A 22,884-nucleotide genomic window follows, 5' to 3' on the forward strand; every position below is an offset into this window, starting at 1 on the left:
TAAATATAAACCCTGGATATGCAAGCATGATCACTGAAGCATGAGGCTCTTAATTTTATTTATATATGGAGTATTATATATTGTGTTCCGTCCAATATAAGCTTTGCACAAGCAAGCTCAACGAGCTTCAAACATGATACCCAGATACAAGAGAAATACAGCTCAGATTGCTGGATACTCAGATAAAAGCAGAATTCAAGCAGAAATACAAAACATACATATAGAACATATTTAGAAGGTTTATGCAGTTCGTTAGAGGTACCCTCATCTTTCATTTGCATGATTCCTTTATCTTGGATACCATATGCTCAGATTTCTGCAATAAAAGGACAACTTATAATTAGATGACACAGAACATGCGCGGACCTTGGATTAGATATAATCTGATAAAGCAATTGGTATACTTTCTGCTTTTTATAACCTATACACTTTCTTTCTACTTATTGAGATATACAGTGAAGATATACAAGGAGAGCCGCCTCCTCATCTGTGACATAGTACTATTACAAGATAAATGTAAAGAATTTGCAAACTGATTTGCTTTGATTTGAAAATACACTTTTTTTTTTATCTTCGCAGGTCTGTACACACATTATCAAATAAACCAATCTCTCTGCATTGAGTGATATCACATGACAGCTTAGCATATATAATGGTTTCCAAATTTAATGATGTTCATCTAGGTAATGAAATAAACTGACCTGCTCAGAGTAAGGCAGATACTTCCCATCAAAAGTCACAACTACTCGATCTTTCCCATCTACACCTTTGACTTTATCAACAGAGCAGTAGAAGTCTATAGCTGACATTCTGAACACGCAGACAAGTATGCTCTATTATGAGGACATCAGGAAATGCGAGAATACATGGGATTGTCATCTTAATAAATTAATTTACTTATTTGCATTCTTAGCGATTCCCTTGTTAGCGATTCCTATTGGCTAGTCATAATCATAATGAATATGACTATAGAAAAAATAATCTTTTATAAAACAAATTTTACACATTATATTTTCATATGCAACCATAGCCTAGATATGTATATACATTGAAAACAGACAAACTGTAAAAGACAGATCATTTGAACCCTTTGTCCATTAAAAAAATCCCAGACCAATTTGTCAAAAAATTGCCGAAGACCTGCAGCTATTCGGGGTTTGCAATCCGTGATGCATACTCATTATCAATAAACACCTATGTAACCCTTAACTATGTATGTCAAACAGTAGTTTAAAAAATTTTTAAAAAAAAATGTATAGAAAAAGGCATCCAAGGAGCTTGTCTTCTATAAGCAAGTTGTGAGCTATGTTACTCCGACTCTTCTATTTGGGTTGCCGTACCCGTGTCGGACACTTGGACACTCGGACGCGACACTTATTTCGTGTCGGATCGTTTGACTAAAATGTGGACACTTCAACCAATTTAAAAATCAAATATGAGTCAAACTTACAAATTAAAAGATATATGTGAGAAAAAAAGAAAGAAGCAAGAATGGGATTAAGTACGGAAAACGCCTAATTTGCAAAATCCCCTACAAAATCATGTCTAATTTAAATTTATAGTTACTTTTTGTTAAGATGTCTAACTTATCATACTTGTTTATTTATATACTACAATGTGTCCCCGTACCCGTGTCCAAAAATAGGCCCGTGTCCCCGTGTCCCCAATTTTCAAAGTTTCCAAGTCCGACACTCGGATATGTGTCGTGTCCGACACTCCGTACCCGAGTCCGAGTAACATAGCTAGTGACAACACCACATCCACAGCAGTTCAGATGCTCCTAAGTCCTAATAAAAACAAAGTGCCTTAATCCTTTTGGTTTGGTGTAATGAAATCGGATGGAATGGAATGGAAATTTGTACTATTTTGTGGCAAATAGTATTCAGTCCTTGCAATCCTACCCATCCGTCCTAGAGTTCACTCACCAATCATCCAACTCATTTTCTTCACAATTTACATCATACAAAAATCCAACACGCCTCGAAACCTGACACGAACCCAAATCGAAAAAGTACGAATTAGGGTCGGGTTCTGGTTCGGTTCCAGATTGGATAATTTTTTAGCCGAAAAACTCGAGTCGGGTTCGGGTTGACCCAGTGTACTCGAACCTGACCCGGAATATTTTTATATATGATATATAATATATAATATATAAATTTATTTATATTAGACAATCACATACATTTGCAATATATTTATATATTATTTAAACAAATTTATCCACTTATAGCCTCATTAAATTATTATTCGTAATTTTTTAATATTGTAATAAAATATAAATTTATATAATTAGAATAATTTTAATTAAGTTTCGGATCAATTCGGTCATTTTCAGGTTGATCGGGTATTGAATAGGTCGGTTTCTTTCAACCCGTTTCAGTTTCGGTTTGGCCTTAAAACTGGATCGGATAATACAATCCAACCCGTACCCGACCCATTACCCGAAGTTGCCACTCCTAGTCTCTCTTCTATCCTTCTCTTTCCACCTTTAACTTCGTATGTAGCTTTCATTCTGTTCCTTCCAGCCAAGGGAAACATGAGAGTTCATAATATTACATCCAAACTACAAGCTACTCTTTCTTAGTGTCAAAAATGGTTGGACTAGGTCGGTTCATCAGAATAAAAATCAAGTTACTAAAGAGGTTGACTAGTACTTAAAATGTAGTATATTTACATCTAAATCTTATATATTCAAGAACTTAAATCACATTTTTTAATATTACAAATATATTAATCACTTTATTATTGTTAATGTTTATATGCAAATTCAAATATTATTTATAGTTTTTCTTAATTAAAATAGTTAGAAATTTTTATTTTTAACTTAAACCCTTTTGCGGACATCAAATCAACGTAATACCTTTTAGCAATTACCAGTCCAATCCAAAATGTTTACAGAACTTCAAGAAGCATCCACACTTTAACTATTTAAACTTAAATTCACCGTTTATCTGTAATCAAAATTTATATAACTTCATTTGTTTATACATACAAACTATTACTGATTGGAAATTTACTATCAAAGAGTTTTATGTGAATTATAAATCTACTTTACCATTAAAAATTGAACGAAGCTGAGATCTAAATTCCAAAAGGCCATCGATTTATATTTCCAACTTCAAACTCATAAAATCAGAATGATCAACATTCCGTGGCTACATGAGATCTTATTCATGACAATATAAGTGGGCATTAGCTACTGCTATAGAAAAACTTTCTTGAATTACAAATGTAATATCATTGCAGCAATATAAGGTTTCTTTTAACTATAATATAAAGGTGACCGGAGCAAAAAAGAACTTACATGCCATCCCCGAATTCCTCATTGATAACATCTTTGATGCTCTCACCAAAGTGCATGACAGCTTCATTCAGTCTGCAAATTTGAAGAGTCAAATCCTCAAAGTACTCCTCTTTAACAACAATACTTTACGAAAGTTCTAAAGCAAATGGCACACACTGTGCATTTACAAGATAAAAATTTAAACATTGTATTCTTTAGGATTTTGCGTCGCAATAGCACAATTCAGATATAAGGCCCAATAAACACAGAGGACCTCATAATTGAACATCAATTCAGGTCACGCCTCAGACTGCGTGATGTAAAATGTTTTAACTACAGCCATGTGCCATGTCCACTTAATGTAGTAATTCAGATAGGAACGGCTATGTTTTGAGACAGACACTAAAATAACACAATTTTATCAAACTTTATTCATATATGGAGACAAACACTAGCACATGATTCCACTCGATTTCATTACGAAGATGTATGATATATCAACTAAGATCTCAGGATAAAGGTAGTCCGACAAGAATATAACCAGCAGTGATGTAAATTTTGGACGAAACTAAGTCCATCTGCTTGACAAAAAAGAAGATATCAATGAACGACTATAACAATGGTTTAACCCCTACCATCCTCCGTGTTGGCAAAGCATTCTCACAATTCATACTAAAATAGCCCTGGTTAATCATCCCCAGACCCCAGAACTCGAAACTAACACCCCCTAATCCATTCTAAACTGCATCATTTAAAATTCACACATCATCAAATCTACTTCACCCTCTTCATTTTACAACCCCTTCAAGAACCCCAACAGCCCCCTTCCGAAAAACACCCCTCAAGTCAAGAATTCAAAACATATAAACACCAAAATGAACAAAATCACACGCACAAGCAGTTAAGCACAACCCCATCTCTCCACATAAATAAATACCCTCAATTTATCTCTTGGACCAGAGAATTTCATTCATTCATCGAATTCTACTCAAAAAAAAAACTAGATACCTGTAAACAGTGGGTTCTTGAATGAGATTAGGATCATAACATCTCATGGGTGGTTCCATCATTCTTTGAAGAACATGGTCTGAGAGCTCAGGCAAGGCAGCCTTGAGCTTAGGAGCCGTGTCAGGCTTGAGTTGAGCTTGGCGCTTGAGCAACTGAGCTACATATACGTTGGTTAAGCCTGTCTCCTCGGCTATCTGATTGTAAGTCTTGCCTGAGCGCCGCTTCACTGACTCTATGGAACCTCTTATATCTTCCATTTACACTTTCAATTATTGCTTGAGCTGGTTTGAGTTGGGTTGTATGTATGTATCTGTTGGCTTGTGTGTATTTCTTGTCGAAGCTTCTTATCTTTATTCTCGATTGTGTAATAATTTATAATTCAATAATCAATCCTACTCTTTTTAGGATTTATTTTTATTTATATTTTTTTTTATAAATGAAATATAAATTTGGTAGATTCCTTGGTTGTAGATGGGTTGTCTTTCTGACCCTTGTTTTCGAATTTAATTTGTGACTTATAACGTAACGTATTTTAATATGATAAATTAGAAGTTTAAATGTGTTTGGTAATCTAAATTTATTAATTAATTTTAAATTGTTAAAAAAATATAACAATAAATATAAAATCGATTTATAGTTAATTTATGTTTTATGAATAATTTTTATCAAAAAAATTAAGTTACCGGAAAAAAATATATAAAACCAACTTCCGTCGTTAAGTGAGTGTTTGTGTTTTGTTACAAGAATAGACATGGTGTCATATAATACGTACATTGTTAATTTTGTCAAATTACATAGACGTAAGAGTGATAATTTGCTCGTATGTCCAAAAGCTTATTGTCTGTTGGATCATATATTGAACAAATAAGCACGGTTAGATTAGAACATTTCTGTTCCATAAGGTAACTGAGAACATTTCTGTTCCATAAGGTAACTGATATCTACTTGCATGTTTATAATTTTTTTCTGAATCCAAAACAAATTCTGTCTTTCAACGTGTTTATGATTTTTATTATTTCAAAATAAATATTTTCATTATTAAAGACAAATATGTTAGATTAAGTTACTCATAATCGTTAAATCATGAAAAACTAATATTTTAGATTCGATTCAACTAAAATTTAAGATAAATTTTAAATTATACCAACAACTTATAAAAATTATATATTTTTACAGCAGTTTTAATTTACAAACAAATCATAATTTCAAATTTTATTTAATTGAAAATTTTAATTTATTATTTATAAATTAAATTTTCCCACACCATTCAAAATATATTTAAAAAGTTTCTAAATAATTTAAAAACCCCCTAAGAGCATCTCCAACGGCGTTGGCTATAATTGTTGGCTAAATTGGACCTGTAAGACATTATGTAAAATTTGCTGAGCCTGTAAGACATTTTGCTTCAGTGGTACTGGCTATATTGGTTGGCTATAATTTAAAAATAGTATGTTATTAATATTTTAAATTGTTAAAATAGAATATATCAATTCAATATGGTAATAAATGATGTACAATCTTCCTACAGATTTTCTTACAGATCTGTAGAGGTTTGGCTAAATTTATAGACAACAGGTGAGTATGGTTGGAGTTGAGTTTTTGGAGTTGTTGGTTAAATTTTCATATTTTAAGTATGCCAACTCACTTTTTAGCCAAGGGTTTTGGATGGTTGGAGATGCTCTAACCTTGCATGGGTTATAAGCTAGTACGGATAACATTTATATAACGGTAACAAAATGATATGCACAATACATAAAAATGTTACATTTCTCATGTTGTGGTAGCAAAATATCACACTTGTACAGAAATTGTTCCTCTTCTAGCTTCTCATTTCACCAACAGAATTCACATAGCTTTCAAAATCTTGAACCTCAAATCCCCCAGAACAATGCTCACATCTCATAACATACTTAAATACAAACATAATGTATTAGAAATGTTTGAAACAAATTGCACATTCTTGAAGAACATTGGTTAAAAAATTCTCCATGATCTATTGTTCATTCACCTCCTCTTTGGCAACTGAAATGTCCACTTCAAGAAATGGTTAGAAGCTCTGTCATTTCTATGGCACAGAACTCTTAAAATGGTGTTAGCATCCTCTCTGTTCCATTTACCAGATGTCGGTGGCATCGGCAACTTCTGGCCTACACCAGCTCCTCCAATGCCACTAGTCTCACAAGCTGCATGAGTGAATTCACCGATGAGTTTCTCAGTAGAGTCTCCCATGAGGTCTATTACGCCTTGTACTGCTCTTGCCTCTTTCTCTACTGTGTCCTCGGAGACGATACCTTCTCCACAAGTGAACAATTTCTTTAAATGATCGAAGTCCTCCTCGATCATGAGGTGATCAGGCCTTGTGAAGACACGAGAGGCCCCTCCGGCTAGTAAGACCATGAGGAAGGCCTCGAATGAGGCCTTCATGACTTCTTTCATTGCCAATGGTTGGACACGGTCCACGACTATCGCGCTTAAAAGGGTCATGTTTTGTTTCAGAATCCTGAGTGCTGGTCGAACGCGTGAGTTCTCCACGTCGTGGATGTAAAGGCCTCCGTAGAAAACAGAGTTGGAGTCGAGGAAGATTAGTCTGTAGGCAGCTACTTGGGAGACGTATTGAGTTGCAGAGGTGATGGCGGAGCGTGTGTGGTCGAAGTAGTTGCTGGCGTGGAGCTGGCGGCTATGGTTTTTGAGGCGGTTACGTGGGGAGGCCACGATGGTGGTTGACAAGGAGAGTGTTTTTTCAAGCACTTGGAGCTGGGAGAGGACATAATGAAGGGAATTGAGGCGGATGTAAAGGCGTTGTGTGCCACGGCTAGTTGAAGGCCTTGGATTGTTGTTACCTTCTAAGTTGTCAGTGTCTACTGCATCCTGGAGAGTGACTGTGCAAGGACTAGCCCTTTTCCATAATAATCGGATTTTCGAGTCTCTGTTGCATCTTGTGAGTGGAGGGAGTGTTGGCACATAGCTCTGTTTTGATCCTACATTTTATTGATTCCAGCACATAGAGAAGAAATTAATTTATAGTCAAGTGAAAATAAGGAGTAATGCATAATAATGTCATACCGCAGGATGAGACGAATGTAGCATAGTCCCGGAAGAGTTCCTCTAAGCCCTGAGTGAAGTTATGAGCTATATCCTCTGCAATGCCAACCGGAATTTCAAGGAATTCATCAAGTGCTTGCTTGGCATGTTTCATTAGCTCCACTGCTGAATGCCCATATGGTTCGTTCTTTGATTTCGGGTTCCATGTCTGTAACAAGTTGATAAAGTGTTTGGAATGAGGGGAAAGCTAGCATTTTAAACTTCTTAAAAGTGCTTCTCCTTATTTACACAAACGGGGTTAGTAAAGCAGAAGTCAGGCCCATTATTTATCATCAATTGCCAGATAAAATTATCTATGGTGATAAAATTTGGAAATTCTAATGCCAGATAAAGTGAAAGGAAAGAGCAGTGACCTCGGACTCTTTGGCGGTCTGGAGAGCCTCTTTAACACTTTTCAACCTCTCTTGTATCCATTGCTTCAGAGATCTCGTTATAATAGCATCAACTTCATAAGGAACCATCTCCCTCACAATAGCTTTCCCTCCATCCGAGCATTCAGCTGAATCCTCAACTGCCATCTGGACCAAAAACTTTTCTAGCTTTCCCGCTGTATGCAGTATTTCAATGGCCTCATTCGAGAGCAAATGTGAAGTCCCAGTTAAGTACTGCTTCAACAAGGTTCCGTAGCAGGTATGAAGAGTCACTGCAGCAGCTCCAGCCGCAACAGGGTGCCATTTCTTCAGTATTGAACTGTAGGTTTCCCTTTCCTTCGCTGCTAACTCATGTGTCCCTTGCGCTATTTGAAGAAGTGCATCGGTCACGTCTTGTACTTCAATTATGTCACTACTCATGTTACCATCATCTAACATCTTTGATATACGAAACAAGAGAAAAATGGTAAGAAAAGACAGCGATTCAAGTGAGAACAGTTTGGTTGCGAGAACAATGAGAACAGTTGTTTTGCACTTTCTGAAAAGTCCAGAACAACTGTTTTGCAGTTATTTAATTTTTTAATGTTGTATTGTTCTGCAGCAGAACAATAGTGTTCTCAGTGTTCTCACACTAAAACGTGTTCTCCATAGAACGTGACCTGGTAAGAAAAAATCAAAATTCAGAAAATTAAACTGCAAACTTGCGGTACTGTGAGTTACCTTTGCAAATGCATTTCTCAGAGATGATCGAATGTAAAGATCTACTCTATTACCAGTTAGATCAGTTGCTATATCCCCGTCGTCTTGTACTAGAGTAGCGTAACCAGGAACCTCCTCGGATATTTTTGTTACTGCAGAGGCCAAGGGCAATAGTATCTCCATCACCCCTAGTCTTGACTCATTAAAATTAGCATGATAATCCAGCAATTTTTTCTCACACCATCTCTTGATAGAAGACAAAGCCCTCTTCAACATTTTCACATGTACCACCGTCTCGCGATCAACTGTCTTCACATCATGTGCAATTTCAGACATCATAGCGAGTGATGCTGCAAGTAAGTCAATCTCAACTTCTCTGGTGAGAATATATTGTTCGAATAGCACCCAAGTGAAGCACATATTGTGCACTAACTTGTTAATCCCCAATGTAGACCATGTCTTTTTCATCAGCTCGACGAGCTCATCGACCTCATCAAGGACCATAGTCTGGTCCTTGGTGTCAAATATAGTCCGGAGCAGGGCAATGTAGATGTGCACATTGAGTGGATAACCGTCAGCCCAATGGCAAGCGTCTGTGGGGGATTCATTGTCCGAGGTCCGCCATGCTAAGGCTGCAATGCAATTGCAGAGAGTTTTCATTTGTTCAGAGTTTTTGCCAGTGTCTATAGGCTTGATTTCGGAGGAAGTGATGATTTCGTTCAATTTCATGGCAAATTTGTTCGATTTTTCGACTGGGATGGAAGGGTGGAGAAGTAGTCCGGCCTCAAGAAGCTTTAGTTGACGCTTCTGCCATAGGTGGTACTCTCCGCCGGTCTTGAATTCTGATGGCTTTAAATGGCGGAGAAGCTCTAAAGGAAGGATTATGGTCTCGGCTCTCCTCCCCGTCTGCAAATAATATACATTGATCACATTTATGTTAATAATGACCGCATTAGCCCGAATTTTAAGTAATTTTCAACTTTAAGCTAAAAAATATCTGTAACAAGTCAGAAGCGGCTTAAAATAAAAAATAAGACCGTAACTGACTTAAAGCTAAAAGTTAGTTTTACGTAGTTTTACGTACTCTTTTAAAAAAACTTATGAGTTTGAGCTCGTAAGTTATCACATAAGTCACGTTACGTCATAATTCACGTTAACTCATAAGTTATAAGCTCAGCCAAACAGACGAGAGCTAACCCAATGCATGCATGTGATACGTACCTGGCCAACAAGAGTCCTCATGAGCGTTTTCCGAAGCCTATTATCACTCTGTTCCGACACCTGCATCTGCTGCCTCATAATCTCCGCCGACGTCAAAGGCCTTTTCGGCTTGTGCGCCGGCACTGTGAACCCAATCCTCGGACTCCCACTCGGCGACGGACTCGCACGAGGCGAATCCCGAGGCGAATTAACGTTATTCGGCATCGAACCCCACGAGTGTGTTCTTCTAGAAGACGGTGGCCTTTTCTTGATCAATTTCAAGCCTAACGCTCTTTTTATTTTGCTAGTCACTGTCATCCCCACTCCATGCCCTTTCGGGGAGCCTCCGCCTCCGCCTCCTCCTCCGCCACCCTCCCCCTCGGAGGGATAGTAGCTGAGTGCATTTTTCCCTCCTCCGAACCCCGGGGACGACCTGCATGCGGTGAAAAATATCTCATACGCGGCCATGCACAAGTCGTCCTCGTCGAGGCCTTCGAGACGACCAAAAGGCCATATTAGGTCCTCCCCCTGGCCTGCATTGTTCTGTGCCATTGTATTTTTTTGTAATACCTAATGCATGTGTGGTGGTTCAAAGGGTGAGGTGGTGGCGGTGGTGGTGGTGGTAGGAGGCGTTCCGGAGAGTGGATTCGAGGTGGAAAATGTAGAAATCCGGCGGAAGGTTGGGGGGAATAATAACAGGGAACATGACTATATAAAAATGGAGAAAAACAAGGGGAGAGACAGACAGAAATTAAGGTCAAGAATGTATTCTTAGTATGAGGAAGGTAGAGGATGGTTTGTGGTTGGTTTTTAGTGCCAGGAAAACGAGAGATACATATGTGTGAAATCATGTTTGCACCATCTAATTATAGACTTACAAATTTACTTTTAAATTTAAGTTCGAGTAATGCTGAGTATCTCAGATATTCAGATGTTGGTTATCAAATTTTTTTATAAATAATATGACATATAGTTGACTAATTTTAATTAAATGATATATTATTATTATTATGAGTAGAATCGAATTTAAATTTTCAGGATTCTTGGAAGAAAACTGATTTTTCTTTTGTGACATTAAAGTTTTAGTGTCTAAATTTCCCCGGTCATCCTGCATGTACGACGGTTAAATAATAAGTTTTCTTGAATGAAAGAATTATCACCATGAATTGCCGATTCTTATTTGTTGAGATTTATTCTCGTTATCAAAAAAAATTATCAATTAGATTTGGAAAGAAAATTGGAGAATACTTTTTGGTTACCCATCAATTTTCTTTAAGTTTTATATGTGAGCGTTCCTTTTGACTAGTTTCATGAATTACAGAAGTAAAATTAGAAAGAAGCAGTGTCAAACAAAACAAAAAGGCACTGCAAACTGTACAGAAGTAACATTACAAAGAAGCCTAAATTCATTCTTTGAAAAAAGATTCATATGTATCTATAAATACTCCTTCCGACACGTTTTTTACATTATTTTTTGACACATATTTTGAAACTCTTAAAAACTATAATTTTATAATACCTTTTTAAAATTATTTTTTCATGAGTAAAAAGTTTAAGATTTAAACTTTTATTAAAAAAATTAAAAACACGTTATAAAACTGTACCAAGGGAGTAAAGTAGTAGTAGTAGTAGTACAGTAAGTTTTATAAAGAAAAATCAAGACCTGCAGCTACCCAGACTAGTCTAAGCCAACTGAGATGACCAGCAGATACACTGAACTTCCAACTTTCTTCTGCCAAACAAGTGCACTCTCCGAGTCTCTCAGACATAGAAGATCAACAATATAAAATACAATTTGTTAAGATGGTCTAGACCAGTGTTGTAAAAATCGGGAATCGGACTTAATCGGTGAAGTCATGAGTATTAATCGGGAATTAATTGAATTGATCGGAGATTAATCGGATTGATTGGTGATTAATTGGAGATTTAATCAGTTCGTCAAGCTACGGAACAGGAATTAATCGTGATTAATCATCGACTTTTAGAACAAAAGTCTAGACCAACTACCTGAACATAATTTCGTGTACAATCTGTTTATTTGTTGGGGCATTAACATATTATATTAACAAAATGTTCGATTGGCCATATTCAAAGAAACAACTTAATTGCTTGGACTGAGTAGTTAAAAAATATATTTTTAAATATTTTTCTGAATAAAAATATATAATTAAAATTTTATTTCACAAAAAAATTAATTAAAAATAATAATTTCTACTATCCAGTCAACTCACCTAAATATATGTGTCAGAATTTAAAACGTCAAATAATATAAAACAAAAGGTGTAATAAATTTTGTTTGATGCCCCAAAATGATTGACCAGTCTTGCTAAGACACTACTACTCTAAGAGGGGTGTATTGGATTGGGAGTTTACAGCATTTTTTTCCATTTATAAAATTCGAGGGTATTCGATTGAGTTTATTTGAAATCCATTAAAATCTTGAGGTATTCAATTGGGATTTTAAATTATGCAACAAAATCTGGTAGTATTCAATTGGGATTTTAAATAATGCTTTAAAATCTGATGGTATTCAATTGGGATGGTTTAAAATCCATTAAAATCTGATGGTATTCAAATGCTGATGGATTTTATTGGATTTCATAAAATGATGGATTTTGTGACATTTTTCAGTGTATTTTAAGTTTTTTGAAATCCCACCAAAATCAATGAGATTATGAAGTATTGTGCTTAAATCTTATCAACTCTGCGACATTATATGAAGAATCCGCACAAAATCAAAATCACATAAAATCTATTAAAATCCTAATCGAATACACCCCGTAAGATTCGAATTCCGGTAAAATATGAATTATTTTAATTAAAAATATTGATGTGAATCTGAGAAGTTTAATAAATTTATTTTTAATTCTCTTAAAAAGATTCTCTATTGATTTTGTATTCAATATAAAAAAAAGGCAAAACAGGTTAGGCATGGAAAAGAACAAGGCAAGAATGGTGGGGAAAGACAGAGACGTGGCCTTCTTATTTCCATTAAACATTCAAATTTCCTTTACGGACAATAATATTCATTTCATTTCTCTTTTTGACTTGTCATCCAATCACAAGCCTCCGTAATAATATACACATGTCCATAAAAAAACTATCCATCTATATAATGTGAAAAAAATCAATGCACCTACAGCTCAGGCCAACTTGAGTTTGAGTTTCCTTTCAGTCTTCTCTCCAATATCCTCTCGTTTCATTTCCACTCTTCTACGGTTTGTCTCTCATTCTCTCTACTTCAATGTCGAAAATTTTGTTACACTTTGATTTTTCTTTTTTCGGTCACTAGTAGCTAGACGTACTTGAATGTGAAACAGACGTAAAAAGTGCAGAACAATTGTTTTCACGGTATTTATTTGAGTTACGAAGTTGATGTAAGGTGAAATGCAACAGATGAGGATAGCGGTGATCGGAGCGGGGATAAGTGGGCTCGTATCGGCTTATGTACTAGCTAAAGCTGGCGTGGATGTGGTGGTTTACGAGAAGGAGGATAGTCTTGGTGGGCATGCTAAGACTGTCACGGTGGACGGTGGTGTGGACTTGGACCTTGGTTTCATGGTGTTCAATCGAGTAACTTCTCTTCACTTTTGCTTTTCATTCTTTTTTCGTTGCGGAAAATGTTTCAGACACAAAATTGGGTACAAAATCTTTCATAAAATGACACGTATTAAGTTCTGATTGAAATGAGCCCATGTATTCATTAAATAGTGCAAAGTTTTATACCTAATTTTGTGCATATAAGACTGCTCTTTTCTTAACCTGGCCACCTAGCCTTATCCGTTAAGTATCAAATATTACTATAAAACTGATAATTTTCTTTATTTAATTATATATATACTATAGAAATAAATCATTTGAGAACCGACAGCTTCTTGATCACGTTGAATCTCTGGCACGGGATGTTAAGAGTTCAAATCTGGTCAAAAACGAGATGTTCATGTGAGCATGTTTGCTTTAAGAAATAAAATAAATTGAGCAACTGTTTTTGTTTCCCATGTAAAAGTTGTAGCTATGGGCTGTAGAATCTGCCAAAAAGGTGTGCGACAGAAAATGATAGAACTTACCAGAGGGCAAGTTGGAGCCTACATGACAGCATTGAGTTGAAATATGTGGTTGTAGAATCATCTAGTAGTTATATACAGTTATAAACAAGACTACAAATCCAACAAATAATTAATTAGATGTTAATATAGAAGTATCTAGCTGGTAAACTTCATAATACAAATGATTTGGATTAGTACATCACATAATTGAGTGATCCTAAAATGTTAATGTAAGCTGAAATTTTAAATACTAATTAATTTCCAACCTTTGAATTGAAGAAAATGACCTTTTAACAAACTACAACACAAAGTTTAGTACTTTAGTTTCATTTGTGTTAGGTGTGGTTTTGTAAGCTTTTTGTATTAGGATTTTTATTGTTAGTTGGCATGTTGGCAGTTGATTAGATAAGAGTTCAAGTAATGTTGAGCTAAGTTGAACTGAATACAAAAAGACACATTTTCTTTGCAATTGAAGGCATTGCTGTATTTTACAGTACATGTGTTAGATTTGAGTAACAGTTCAATAGATCTTTGCTTCTTTGATTCAAAACTGGAAGTTTAGGCAGGGAACATGATGCATGGGATATCCATCATATATTGACAATATAATGTGATAAGGTCAGGATAAGTGGGACCATTGTACTGGAATCTTTATGATTCTGGCCTTGCCAAGATAGGACAATGGCTTCTTCATTAGAGTATTCAAGTTTTTGAAATTTAATTTACAATTAAACAAAGAGATTGTCAACCTTAATAATTTGAACTTTTAATTAGGACAAGTTGTGCATTACGTTTCTTCTGGTTAGTCTGTAGTGATCAATAATTTTTAACCAAATTAAAAAATTTAACAATGTTAATGATATTTGATCCGGTTGATTTGCATTATATCTTTCTTCACAAGCCATCAGTTGCTTTCTTTACAAACATATCCCTGTCTCATTTTAATCCTCTAGAATTGGACACAGAATGGAGGTATTGATGGTCATTAGTCAGCTTAATATAACCGGTGCAATTAGGCATATTTTAAGCTCAGTAGTGATGGTCTGATGGAAAGTGTTCTCTTGTTTGTTAATGTGCCTTGAGATTTTATTTTCTTGTAATGCTTCGTTTATGCCTCGGTTAATAGCATTGTTCAGAAATCAGTGACTAATCTTGATTAATCACCGATTAATCCGTGTTCCGTGGCTTGCTGAACTGATTAAATCACCGATTAACTTATTAGACACTGCTCGTATTCATTTACTAGTTACCTTCATGATGCACCAACCCTTGCTACCATTTAACGTTTTTTCTGAGAATTTGCTACAATTTAACGTGACAGCATAAAAGTAGTGGTTACTCTCATCTCTATTACTTATGTACATTGTTTTTAGTCTGATTTTCCTTACTTGATGAATGTGATTCAATACAGGTCACATATCCAAACATGATGGAGTTCTTTGAAAGTCTTGGAGTTGACATGGAGGTCTCGGACATGTCTTTGTCAGTTAGTTTAGATGATGGCCAGGGCTGTGAGTGGGGAAGTCGTGGTGGTTTGTCCGGTCTCTTCTCCCAAAAAAAGAATGCATTGAATCCATACTTTTGGCAAATGATACGGGAAATATTCAAGTTTAAAAATGATGTTCTCAGGTATTTTTTCTGTTATTTTCAGTTCTTTCTGAAAGAAGGTAACCTTTGCTAGAGCATTTTAGAACAAAATGAGCAGAATTATTTGGTCACTCATGTAGGAAAACCATATGTTAATTGAGAACAAATGCAACAAAGACCATCTACTTTATTAAAATTCTTAGCAAATGTAGACTGCAAACTGCTATGTACTTATTAGTTTAGTTGAACATATTAAATTTTAGTTATGTGACATGTGCCATTTTTTTCTGGTTTAAGGAATTCAGTTTATGGATTTAATTTTGTTTATCATAAGATAATTTGAATAGTTCATGTTTAAACTGATAATTGTTGCAGATACATTGAAGATCTTGAAAATAATCCAGATATTGATCGCGATGAAACACTAGGTCATTTTATCAGCTCCCATGGTTACTCGGAGTTATTTCAGAAAGCATATCTTGTATGACTACCCAGTCTATGTTCTCTCAAATCCCAATATAGTTTCTAATGATTGTAATAACTTACTATAAAATATTACAGATCCCGATGTGCTCATCAATTTGGTCTTCACCTTCAGAGGGAGTGAAGAACTTTTCAGCCTATGCAATTTTATCTTTTTGCCGCAATCACCATCTACTCCAGGTACTTAGTTTGCAAGTGTAATCCAGAAGTATTCTAAATTTAGCCACAATTGAACTCTACTTTGCAGTGTTACGAGATAATTAAAGTATTCCAAAAAAAACCCTCTAATTGTTGTCATTTGGTTTCCCTGCAGCTCTTTGGGCGTCCACAGTGGCTTACTGTAAGATGGCGATCACATAGCTACGTCAACAAGGTGACAAAGATTACTGAATTCCTAAAGTCTGGAAAAAGTTAAACATTTGTGAAATAAAAATGTACTTATTTAAAGTTATGGTGAGAGTGGCAATAGGTAAAAGAAGAGCTCACAAGTAGAGGTTGCCAAATTTTAAGTGGATGCACTGTACAATCAGTTACAACAGTTGATGGGGGTAAGTGCTTGAATTCATATTTTTAGCTTTGTAATTAGTCGATTCATCTTAATTTATGGTGAGAGGGATACGATCGAGGGAGAGTTTTGAATAATATAAGATCATGTTGGGCCTTCCTCTAACACCTTGAGATTTTAGATGAGTCGGTTACTTTACAGGTTGTATAGTATCAAGCATTTGTCTGAGAGAAAATACTGCACAAATCTAATCATGAACATTGATGGACTTGAACAGGTTGCGATGTTATTTGTGAAGATGGATCTCAAGCAAGGTATGATGGATGTATAATGGCTGTGCACGCCCCAGATGCTTTGAAAATCTTAGGACAGGCAACTTATGATGAACAAAGAATACTTGGAGCTTTTCAATACGTTTACAGGTACTTTCTGTTTTGTGCATATTATTTCGTAAATATGGTTTTAGTATGGAATATTGCTGAGTAAGAATTTAGGTACAAGTATTTTCTGTCAAAATGCAAGTCATTCTTATATCTTTCTGGCAGTGATATTTATCTCCATCGTGACACAAATTTAATGCCCAAAAATCCAGCAGCATGGAGTTCGTGGAATTTTCGTGGAGATGTAAATAACAAAGTTTGCCTCACATATTGGCTCAATGTTCTCCAGGTTAGTTGTTCTTGGAATTTTATGACTATAAAGTTTGTACTAAGATAGGAAATAAATGCTTGAACTCAACACATAGATAGACTTGGTACTTTGAAATTGATTTGAGTTCAGTACACAACATATTATGTAAATTTTTAAAGAAATGTTAAAAAGAGAATGTTTGATAAGCTGGTTTCTTCGGGAATTAAAGATTGACTTTTACAAATGTGAACATGATTTATAATCTCTTATATAGACCTCTATATTACTCTTTAGATATCAAGGATTCTCTAAGTTTTCGTGATTGATGATGAATAAGTTCTTGTTATATGATCTAGTTTTTTGAGTTGCATAACTCAAAAAAAAAGTCAGAGCAACAGATCCATTTTTTCATTTAAGTTTATGATGGATACAATCTGATCAAATTTTGATTGATTGGAAGATCAATAAAGATATATCTGGTATTCCTCTATATTGAAGTGAAAGACTTTCATAGAAGTGTAATTTTTGCTGTGTGCAGAACATTAGTGTGAAAGGTTTACCTTATCTGGTAACTCTGAATCCCTCAACTGTACCGAACCATACATTGCTTAAGTGGACAACTGGCCATCCGGTCCCCAGCGTTGCTGCATCAAAAGCATCACTTCAGCTTGATGACATTCAAGGGAAGAGAAGCATTTGGTTCTGTGGAGCTTACCAAGGTGAGGAATGTTGCTACTGCAATAACAAGTTGGTACCTTTTTGTACATCGGAATTAGTGCTTTCATCATATGAGCTTATTTCATAAAATAAGAAAATAATAAATTGAATTATATAAATAATAAAATGGTAGACTAAAGTGGAGAGTGCAAGTAAATATCAAACAAAAATTGTAGAGAAGTGTTTTGGTGCTGGTTTAGCAATATTGTCAACGCTGTTCTTCTGGTGAGATATACAGGAGTGAGAAGAGAAACTGATAAATGTTTGAACTTTCCAATTAGGTAAAACTTTTCATTCTCAATAACTCATCATATTACCATATATTTTTTTATACCTAGTGATTTTGTCGACAATCAAACAGGCCACTGGTTTTCTGAGTCAACCTGAATGTTGTTGTTTTGATTATTACTGCTGCAGTTAATTCAAAAATAGATCATTAGTCCAAAAAAAAAAAAGATCATTAGTCCAGATCATCAGTATCATATATGTCCTTTTTTTGGTCTTATGAAATTTCTAAAGTATTATTCTAATTCCATAACTGAGAGATTAAAATGATTTAATTTCTCACAAGTGTGAACATTTTGGTATTTCTTTTTTTTTTTTTTTTTTGCTAAATAACATTTTGGTTCTTTCAGGCTATGGATTCCATGAGGATGGATTAAAGGTACTGTAACTTTAAAGCACTTGTCTGCTTATCTTTTTGTGTGTTAGAATTATACGAGTTCAGTAAACTAACAGGAAAATAATAAACAGGGGTTACGCATAAGCTTATAAATAGCTTCGGGTTAAAAAAAAAGGTTCTAAGAGTGGTAACTATAAAAGTTTGGTAAAAAGAGGGTCTATTTAATAGCACACTACTTTTTATTCCCTTTTCTCTGTAAAAATTTTGTTGGTGATGTAATTCTTTCTTAAATAATGTAGAAAAAAATATCCAGCCCGATTTAAGACCTTAGTTGCTTGTGTATATAGTCAAAGGTAAAATATTGCTAATAGCGGGTTCAAAGTGCAGGCTGGTATGGTTGCTGCAAACAGTGTAATCAGAAAGAATTCTACTCTTCTGAGAAATCCCAAGCATATGGTTCTTTCCACATTAGAATCTGGGGCACGCCTCTTTGTCACTAGGTTCCTTCGAAGCTTTATCACTACCGGCTGTTTGATGTGAGTTATTATTAATAAATCGAACTATTTTTCTCTATTAATAAAATATCAAAGTATGATATTTATAATATATTCAAGCTTGAGCTAGTAGTATGTTTATGACTTCATCTCTTCATTATAACTTTAGGATTGCCACTTATGTATTTCTTTAGAATTGTCATGGTCAGAACATTTGGTTATAGTGTGGACATAGAGTCCAATTTTCCTTGGTGCTAAAGCTGCACATTTCAAGGTGCTTAGTTGTTTTTGTGTATACATGTTGCTGGGCCCTTTATTAATCTCCTCTAACTAAAACTACAGCCTTTTTATAGTTTAGAGATATTTGTGCTGGGTAATGGCTGATCTGGGTTGGATGTTCAGTTGTTCCCGTCTGAGTAAAAATTGATACATTATAATTCTTACGGTCCATAATGATAATTGGTGATATTTCTTATGGTCCAAAGATATATGCTTATAAGTAACTTTGTTGTTACTATATGGGATTAATGTCACTTAAAATGTGATGTTGCATTACTTGTGTTTTAAATTCTGGTTTCTCAGTACAGTTGTTTTCTTTTGCTTTCTCAAATTTTAACAAAAGAGCAAGTCCAATAGGTGTGCTAAATCAAGTCTTAAATCCAAAAATAGGGAATATGGGATAAAATTGCACTCCAACACTATGCTAGTGATGTGCTAAATCACTAGCACAAGCTTCCCCTTCCCTATTTTTAGAATATGCTAGCCACTCCTAAACTATTTTTATCATTAAAATATTCATTTCTCTCTCTTCTCCACATCATTTCCCTCTCTCCTCCACACAAAAGTTGTTTAAATTTAATATTATTATAATAATAGGGAATGAATATAGGGAGTACTATTGGAGCTCATGTGCTAAATCTTGTGCTAAATCACTAAGACATATTATTTTATAATATTTTTAGGGAACCCCTTAGCATAGTGTTGGACTTGCTCTAAGTTACATGAAGATACTCTGATTTTGTTCAGCTGATTTGATTTTGCAGCTTACTGGAAGAAGGAGGAACAGTTTTCACCTTTGAAGGGACTGCAAAGAAAAGTTCTTTGAAGGTTTATCTAAGAATTCACAGTCCTCAGTTCTATTGGAAGGTATACAGATTCTAACTTATTTTCTGTGCAGAAGTGTATAGTTTAATAGTCATGATTAGACAAGATCGATATGTTCACCAAGTGTTCCCAAAAATTTTCAGATTTCTCACGCAGACATCAGTTCTGCAAGATTTGTCATTCGACCCTCAGGCATAGATTAGTAGTTTGCAATAAGTCCTGCCAAATTAATTTCTTTTTTTATATGGTTTTCTTTAAATTCTGATTATATTATATATTCTTCATGTGGAAAACCATTTTGACAGATCGTCACACAAGCTGATTTAGGCCTTGCGGATGCCTATATTAATGGCGACTTTTCATTTGTTGACAAGAAAGAAGGTCTTCTGAATCTCTTTATGGTAAGAAAAGAAGTCTTCAGCAGTTCAGTTAAATTTGTTGTCTTCCCTGTTTATATTTTGCTTGGTGGAATCTACGCTGCAGATTTTTATTGCCAACAGAGATTTGAAAACTTCTGTGTCAAGAGTAAAGAACCAAAGGTGTTCTTATTTTATCTCTTTTACTAAAAATCATTGTTAATTGTTATTAATAAAGTACTGAACATTAATACTTCAGTTTGTGCCTTGATTTTTTGCAGGGGCTGGTGGACGCCAATGTTTTTAACCGCAGGAATAGCATCTGCCAAATACTTTTTTCATCATGTTTCAAGGCAAAACACTCTTACTCAAGCTCGCAGGAACATCTCTCGTCATTATGACCTGGTCAGTGATTTAAATGGAACCTGCACATCCTGCTTACTAGAGGACAAGTTTTTTTTAGATATATACAGGCCTGGCATAAATTATGACAGTATTTAGCTGACAATTGTCTATATGTTCATGTTGCAGTCGAACGAACTTTTTGCTTTATTCTTAGATGAAACAATGACTTACTCGTGCGCAAAATTTAAGGTCAGTTTTCCATCTTCTGTTAGTTCAAACAGCATATCTAGATCTGATCTTCGTCGTTGCCATAATATATTCATGTTTTGCTCATTTTTTAAAAGATGGATGGTGAAGACTTGAAAACTGCACAACAAAGAAAAATCTCTATGCTAATTGAGAAGGTGAGTCTTAATGTAGTAATTTCCCAGAGCATTTTGAATATATGTATGTACTTTTACATATGTACATCTTCTTAGTTCTGCCTTTAAATAAATTCAGGCAAGAGCTGAGAAGGACCATGAAGTTTTAGAGATAGGGTGTGGATGGGGAAGTCTAGCAATAGAAATTGTCAAACGAACTGGATGTAAATACACCGGCATTACTCTTTCTGAAGAGCAACTAAGATATGCAGAAATGAAAGTAAAGGAAGAAGGACTTCAGGTACTATATATTTAACAAAACAAATAGCCTTCATCCATATAATTACACCTCTACAGACTACACAGAAGCTTACTCAATAATCTGAATGCACACACCAACCTTTTTTTTTCAGGACAACATAAAGTTTCTTCTGTGTGACTATCGTCAACTGCATGAAACCAATAAATATGATCGCATCATATCTTGGTAAGTTCACTGAAATGTTATATTGTACCTGAACTTTGTAAGCTATTAATTAATAAAAGTAATCAGACAAACGTCACCTGCAGTGAGATGTTAGAAGCTGTTGGTCATGAATATATGGAGGAATTTTTTGGTTGCTGCGAATCATTATTGGCAAAAGATGGAATATTTGTTCTTCAGGTATCAGCAACATGCACATCTACGTTACTATCAGCAAAAAACCATTTGTACATAAAATCATGTTTACTTAACTTGAAACTATCCCCAGTTCATATCAATACCAGATGAGCGATATGATGAGTACAGACGAAGTTCTGACTTTATTAAAGAGTATATATTTCCTGGTGGATGTCTTCCTTCGCTGAGTCGAGTCACATCAGCCATGGCAGCTTCATCCAGGTTATGGTAAGAATCCAAGAATATTTGCGCCTGATTATTTAGATGTTTTTAATAAAAGAATTTAAATAATCACAATACATATGCAGTGTGGAACATGTGGAAAACATGGGAATCCATTACTACCAGACTCTAAGGTGTTGGAGAACGAACTTCTTGGGAAAACAAAGGTGAATATATGAATTCAGAGCAAACGTATGACAGGAACCGTATAGTAGTTGTGTTTTTATTATTTGCTATAAGTATTGTTGGTATGTAATGTAAGAAGTCTGAAATTGTTTATTGCTTTTGTTACTAGCAAAATTCTTGCTCTGGGGTTCGACCAGAAATTCATCCGTACCTGGGAATATTATTTTGATTATTGCGCAGCTGGTTTCAAGACTCATACACTTGGAGATTATCAGGTATTTTTATTAAAAAGCTACATTGTAGTAAATTTGTTTAGAAAGGCAAGTGACAATCAAAATTTAAGTAATAGGAGCCTGATTTATATACTATATGTACTTGCTTGGCATACTCTTGATTTTATAAAATTGAAGTGCAGTAGAATATATATTTCTTCCATCAAATTGGTATCAGCTGAATGCAAGAATTGCGCATCTGAAACTGCAGGTTGTATTCTCCCGTCCTGGTAATGTTGGTGCTCTGGGTAATCCATACATAGCCATACCTTCAGCAGACCATTGAAGTACATCGTCAGTGAAAATCATTAAAGTTTACCGATGGCTGCACGTTGCTGAGGATGATAAATCATAAATCAGATATCTTACATGTCATGAGCAATTATTTCATCAATTCTTGTTTTTCATTCTTTTAGATTGATTAGTAGAAGATGTTATTCATTATATACTATCTGGCTATTTTTTGAAGAAATGTCAGGATTTCAGATTATTCTTTTTATCACTGTTGTGAGCAACGGGTGTAGGGAAGATTTTTGGATTATGGAATCAAACCTAATGCATTTTTTGTGCACATTGTAATTAATTTATCTTGTTGTTAACTTGTCTCACTGTTACAGTATCATGGCAGTGATGATTTCTACCCATGTCGTCTTTAATCTTGATTTCAGTATCCGAGAAAACAGAGGAGA

General features: G+C 35.0%; 3 protein-coding genes across 6 annotated transcripts; 1 reads left to right on the top strand and 2 right to left on the bottom strand.

Annotated features, from left to right (window-relative positions):
- Positions 1–27: 27 nt before the first annotated feature.
- Positions 28–4,621, bottom strand: LOC108203185 (cyanate hydratase). The gene is made up of 4 exons (XM_017371966.2): positions 4,292–4,621; positions 3,305–3,376; positions 702–810; positions 28–316 (listed from the first exon to the last, which is right to left on the bottom strand). The coding sequence occupies exons 1-4, from the start codon at positions 4,546–4,548 to the stop codon at positions 272–274; spliced, it is 483 nt and encodes a 160-aa protein (XP_017227455.1). The 5' UTR covers positions 4,549–4,621; the 3' UTR covers positions 28–271.
- Positions 4,622–6,016: 1,395 nt separating this feature from the next.
- LOC108201659 (protein unc-13 homolog) lies at positions 6,017–10,346 on the bottom strand. The gene is made up of 5 exons (XM_017369946.2): positions 9,685–10,346; positions 8,485–9,369; positions 7,747–8,202; positions 7,355–7,541; positions 6,017–7,269 (listed from the first exon to the last, which is right to left on the bottom strand). Exons 1-5 carry the CDS (start codon positions 10,213–10,215, stop codon positions 6,296–6,298), a joined length of 3,033 nt encoding a protein of 1,010 aa, XP_017225435.2. The 5' UTR covers positions 10,216–10,346; the 3' UTR covers positions 6,017–6,295.
- A 2,397-nt stretch (positions 10,347–12,743) lies between these two features.
- On the top strand, positions 12,744–22,836 carry LOC108200405 (uncharacterized). 4 transcript variants are annotated; one of them, XM_017368535.2, is made up of 25 exons: positions 12,744–12,881; positions 13,060–13,236; positions 15,121–15,338; positions 15,672–15,777; positions 15,858–15,959; positions 16,093–16,152; positions 16,249–16,327; positions 16,562–16,706; positions 16,830–16,953; positions 17,453–17,633; positions 18,267–18,295; positions 18,641–18,789; positions 19,791–19,893; positions 20,157–20,252; positions 20,335–20,390; positions 20,489–20,612; positions 20,739–20,801; positions 20,897–20,956; positions 21,054–21,215; positions 21,328–21,401; positions 21,485–21,578; positions 21,667–21,803; positions 21,884–21,964; positions 22,093–22,198; positions 22,407–22,836. In XM_017368535.2, the coding sequence occupies exons 2-25, from the start codon at positions 13,060–13,062 to the stop codon at positions 22,479–22,481; spliced, it is 2,601 nt and encodes an 866-aa protein (XP_017224024.1). In that variant the 5' UTR covers positions 12,744–12,881; the 3' UTR covers positions 22,482–22,836. The 4 variants fall into 4 exon arrangements, with proteins under 4 accessions (XP_017224024.1, XP_017224023.1, XP_017224025.1 ...); XM_017368534.2 differs by lacking the exon at positions 12,744–12,881 and having other exon boundaries at positions 13,051–13,236; XM_017368536.2 differs by lacking the exons at positions 12,744–12,881; positions 13,060–13,236; positions 15,121–15,338; ... (1 more) ...; positions 15,858–15,959; positions 16,093–16,152 and having other exon boundaries at positions 16,877–16,953; positions 22,407–22,694.
- Positions 22,837–22,884: the final 48 nt, after the last annotated feature.

This window comes from Daucus carota, chromosome 9 (genome assembly GCF_001625215.2).
Source record: "Daucus carota subsp. sativus chromosome 9, DH1 v3.0, whole genome shotgun sequence".
In the NCBI taxonomy this organism is placed as follows: Eukaryota; Viridiplantae; Streptophyta; class Magnoliopsida; order Apiales; family Apiaceae; genus Daucus; species Daucus carota.

Excerpts from the sequence above, each read along its gene's own strand:
- LOC108203185 (XM_017371966.2), bottom strand. The coding sequence starts at position 4,548 with ATGGAAGATATAAGAGGTTCCATAGAGTCAGTGAAGCGGCGCTCAGGC. Across the intron at positions 3,377-4,291 it reads CAAGAACCCACTGTTTACAG|ACTGAATGAAGCTGTCATGC; the intron begins GTATCTAGTTTT and ends TCAAATTTGCAG. Across the intron at positions 317-701 it reads ATCTGCCTTACTCTGAGCAG|AAATCTGAGCATATGGTATC; the intron begins GTCAGTTTATTT and ends CTTTTATTGCAG.
- LOC108201659 (XM_017369946.2), bottom strand. The coding sequence starts at position 10,215 with ATGGCACAGAACAATGCAGGCCAGGGGGAGGACCTAATATGGCCTTTT. Across the intron at positions 9,370-9,684 it reads TGAGGACTCTTGTTGGCCAG|ACGGGGAGGAGAGCCGAGAC; the intron begins GTACGTATCACA and ends TATTATTTGCAG. Across the intron at positions 7,270-7,354 it reads TACATTCGTCTCATCCTGCG|GATCAAAACAGAGCTATGTG; the intron begins GTATGACATTAT and ends AATAAAATGTAG.
- LOC108200405 (XM_017368534.2), top strand. The coding sequence starts at position 13,051 with ATGCAACAGATGAGGATAGCGGTGATCGGAGCGGGGATAAGTGGGCTC. Across the intron at positions 20,391-20,488 it reads TCAAGAGTAAAGAACCAAAG|GGGCTGGTGGACGCCAATGT; the intron begins GTGTTCTTATTT and ends GATTTTTTGCAG. Across the intron at positions 21,402-21,484 it reads TATGATCGCATCATATCTTG|TGAGATGTTAGAAGCTGTTG; the intron begins GTAAGTTCACTG and ends CGTCACCTGCAG.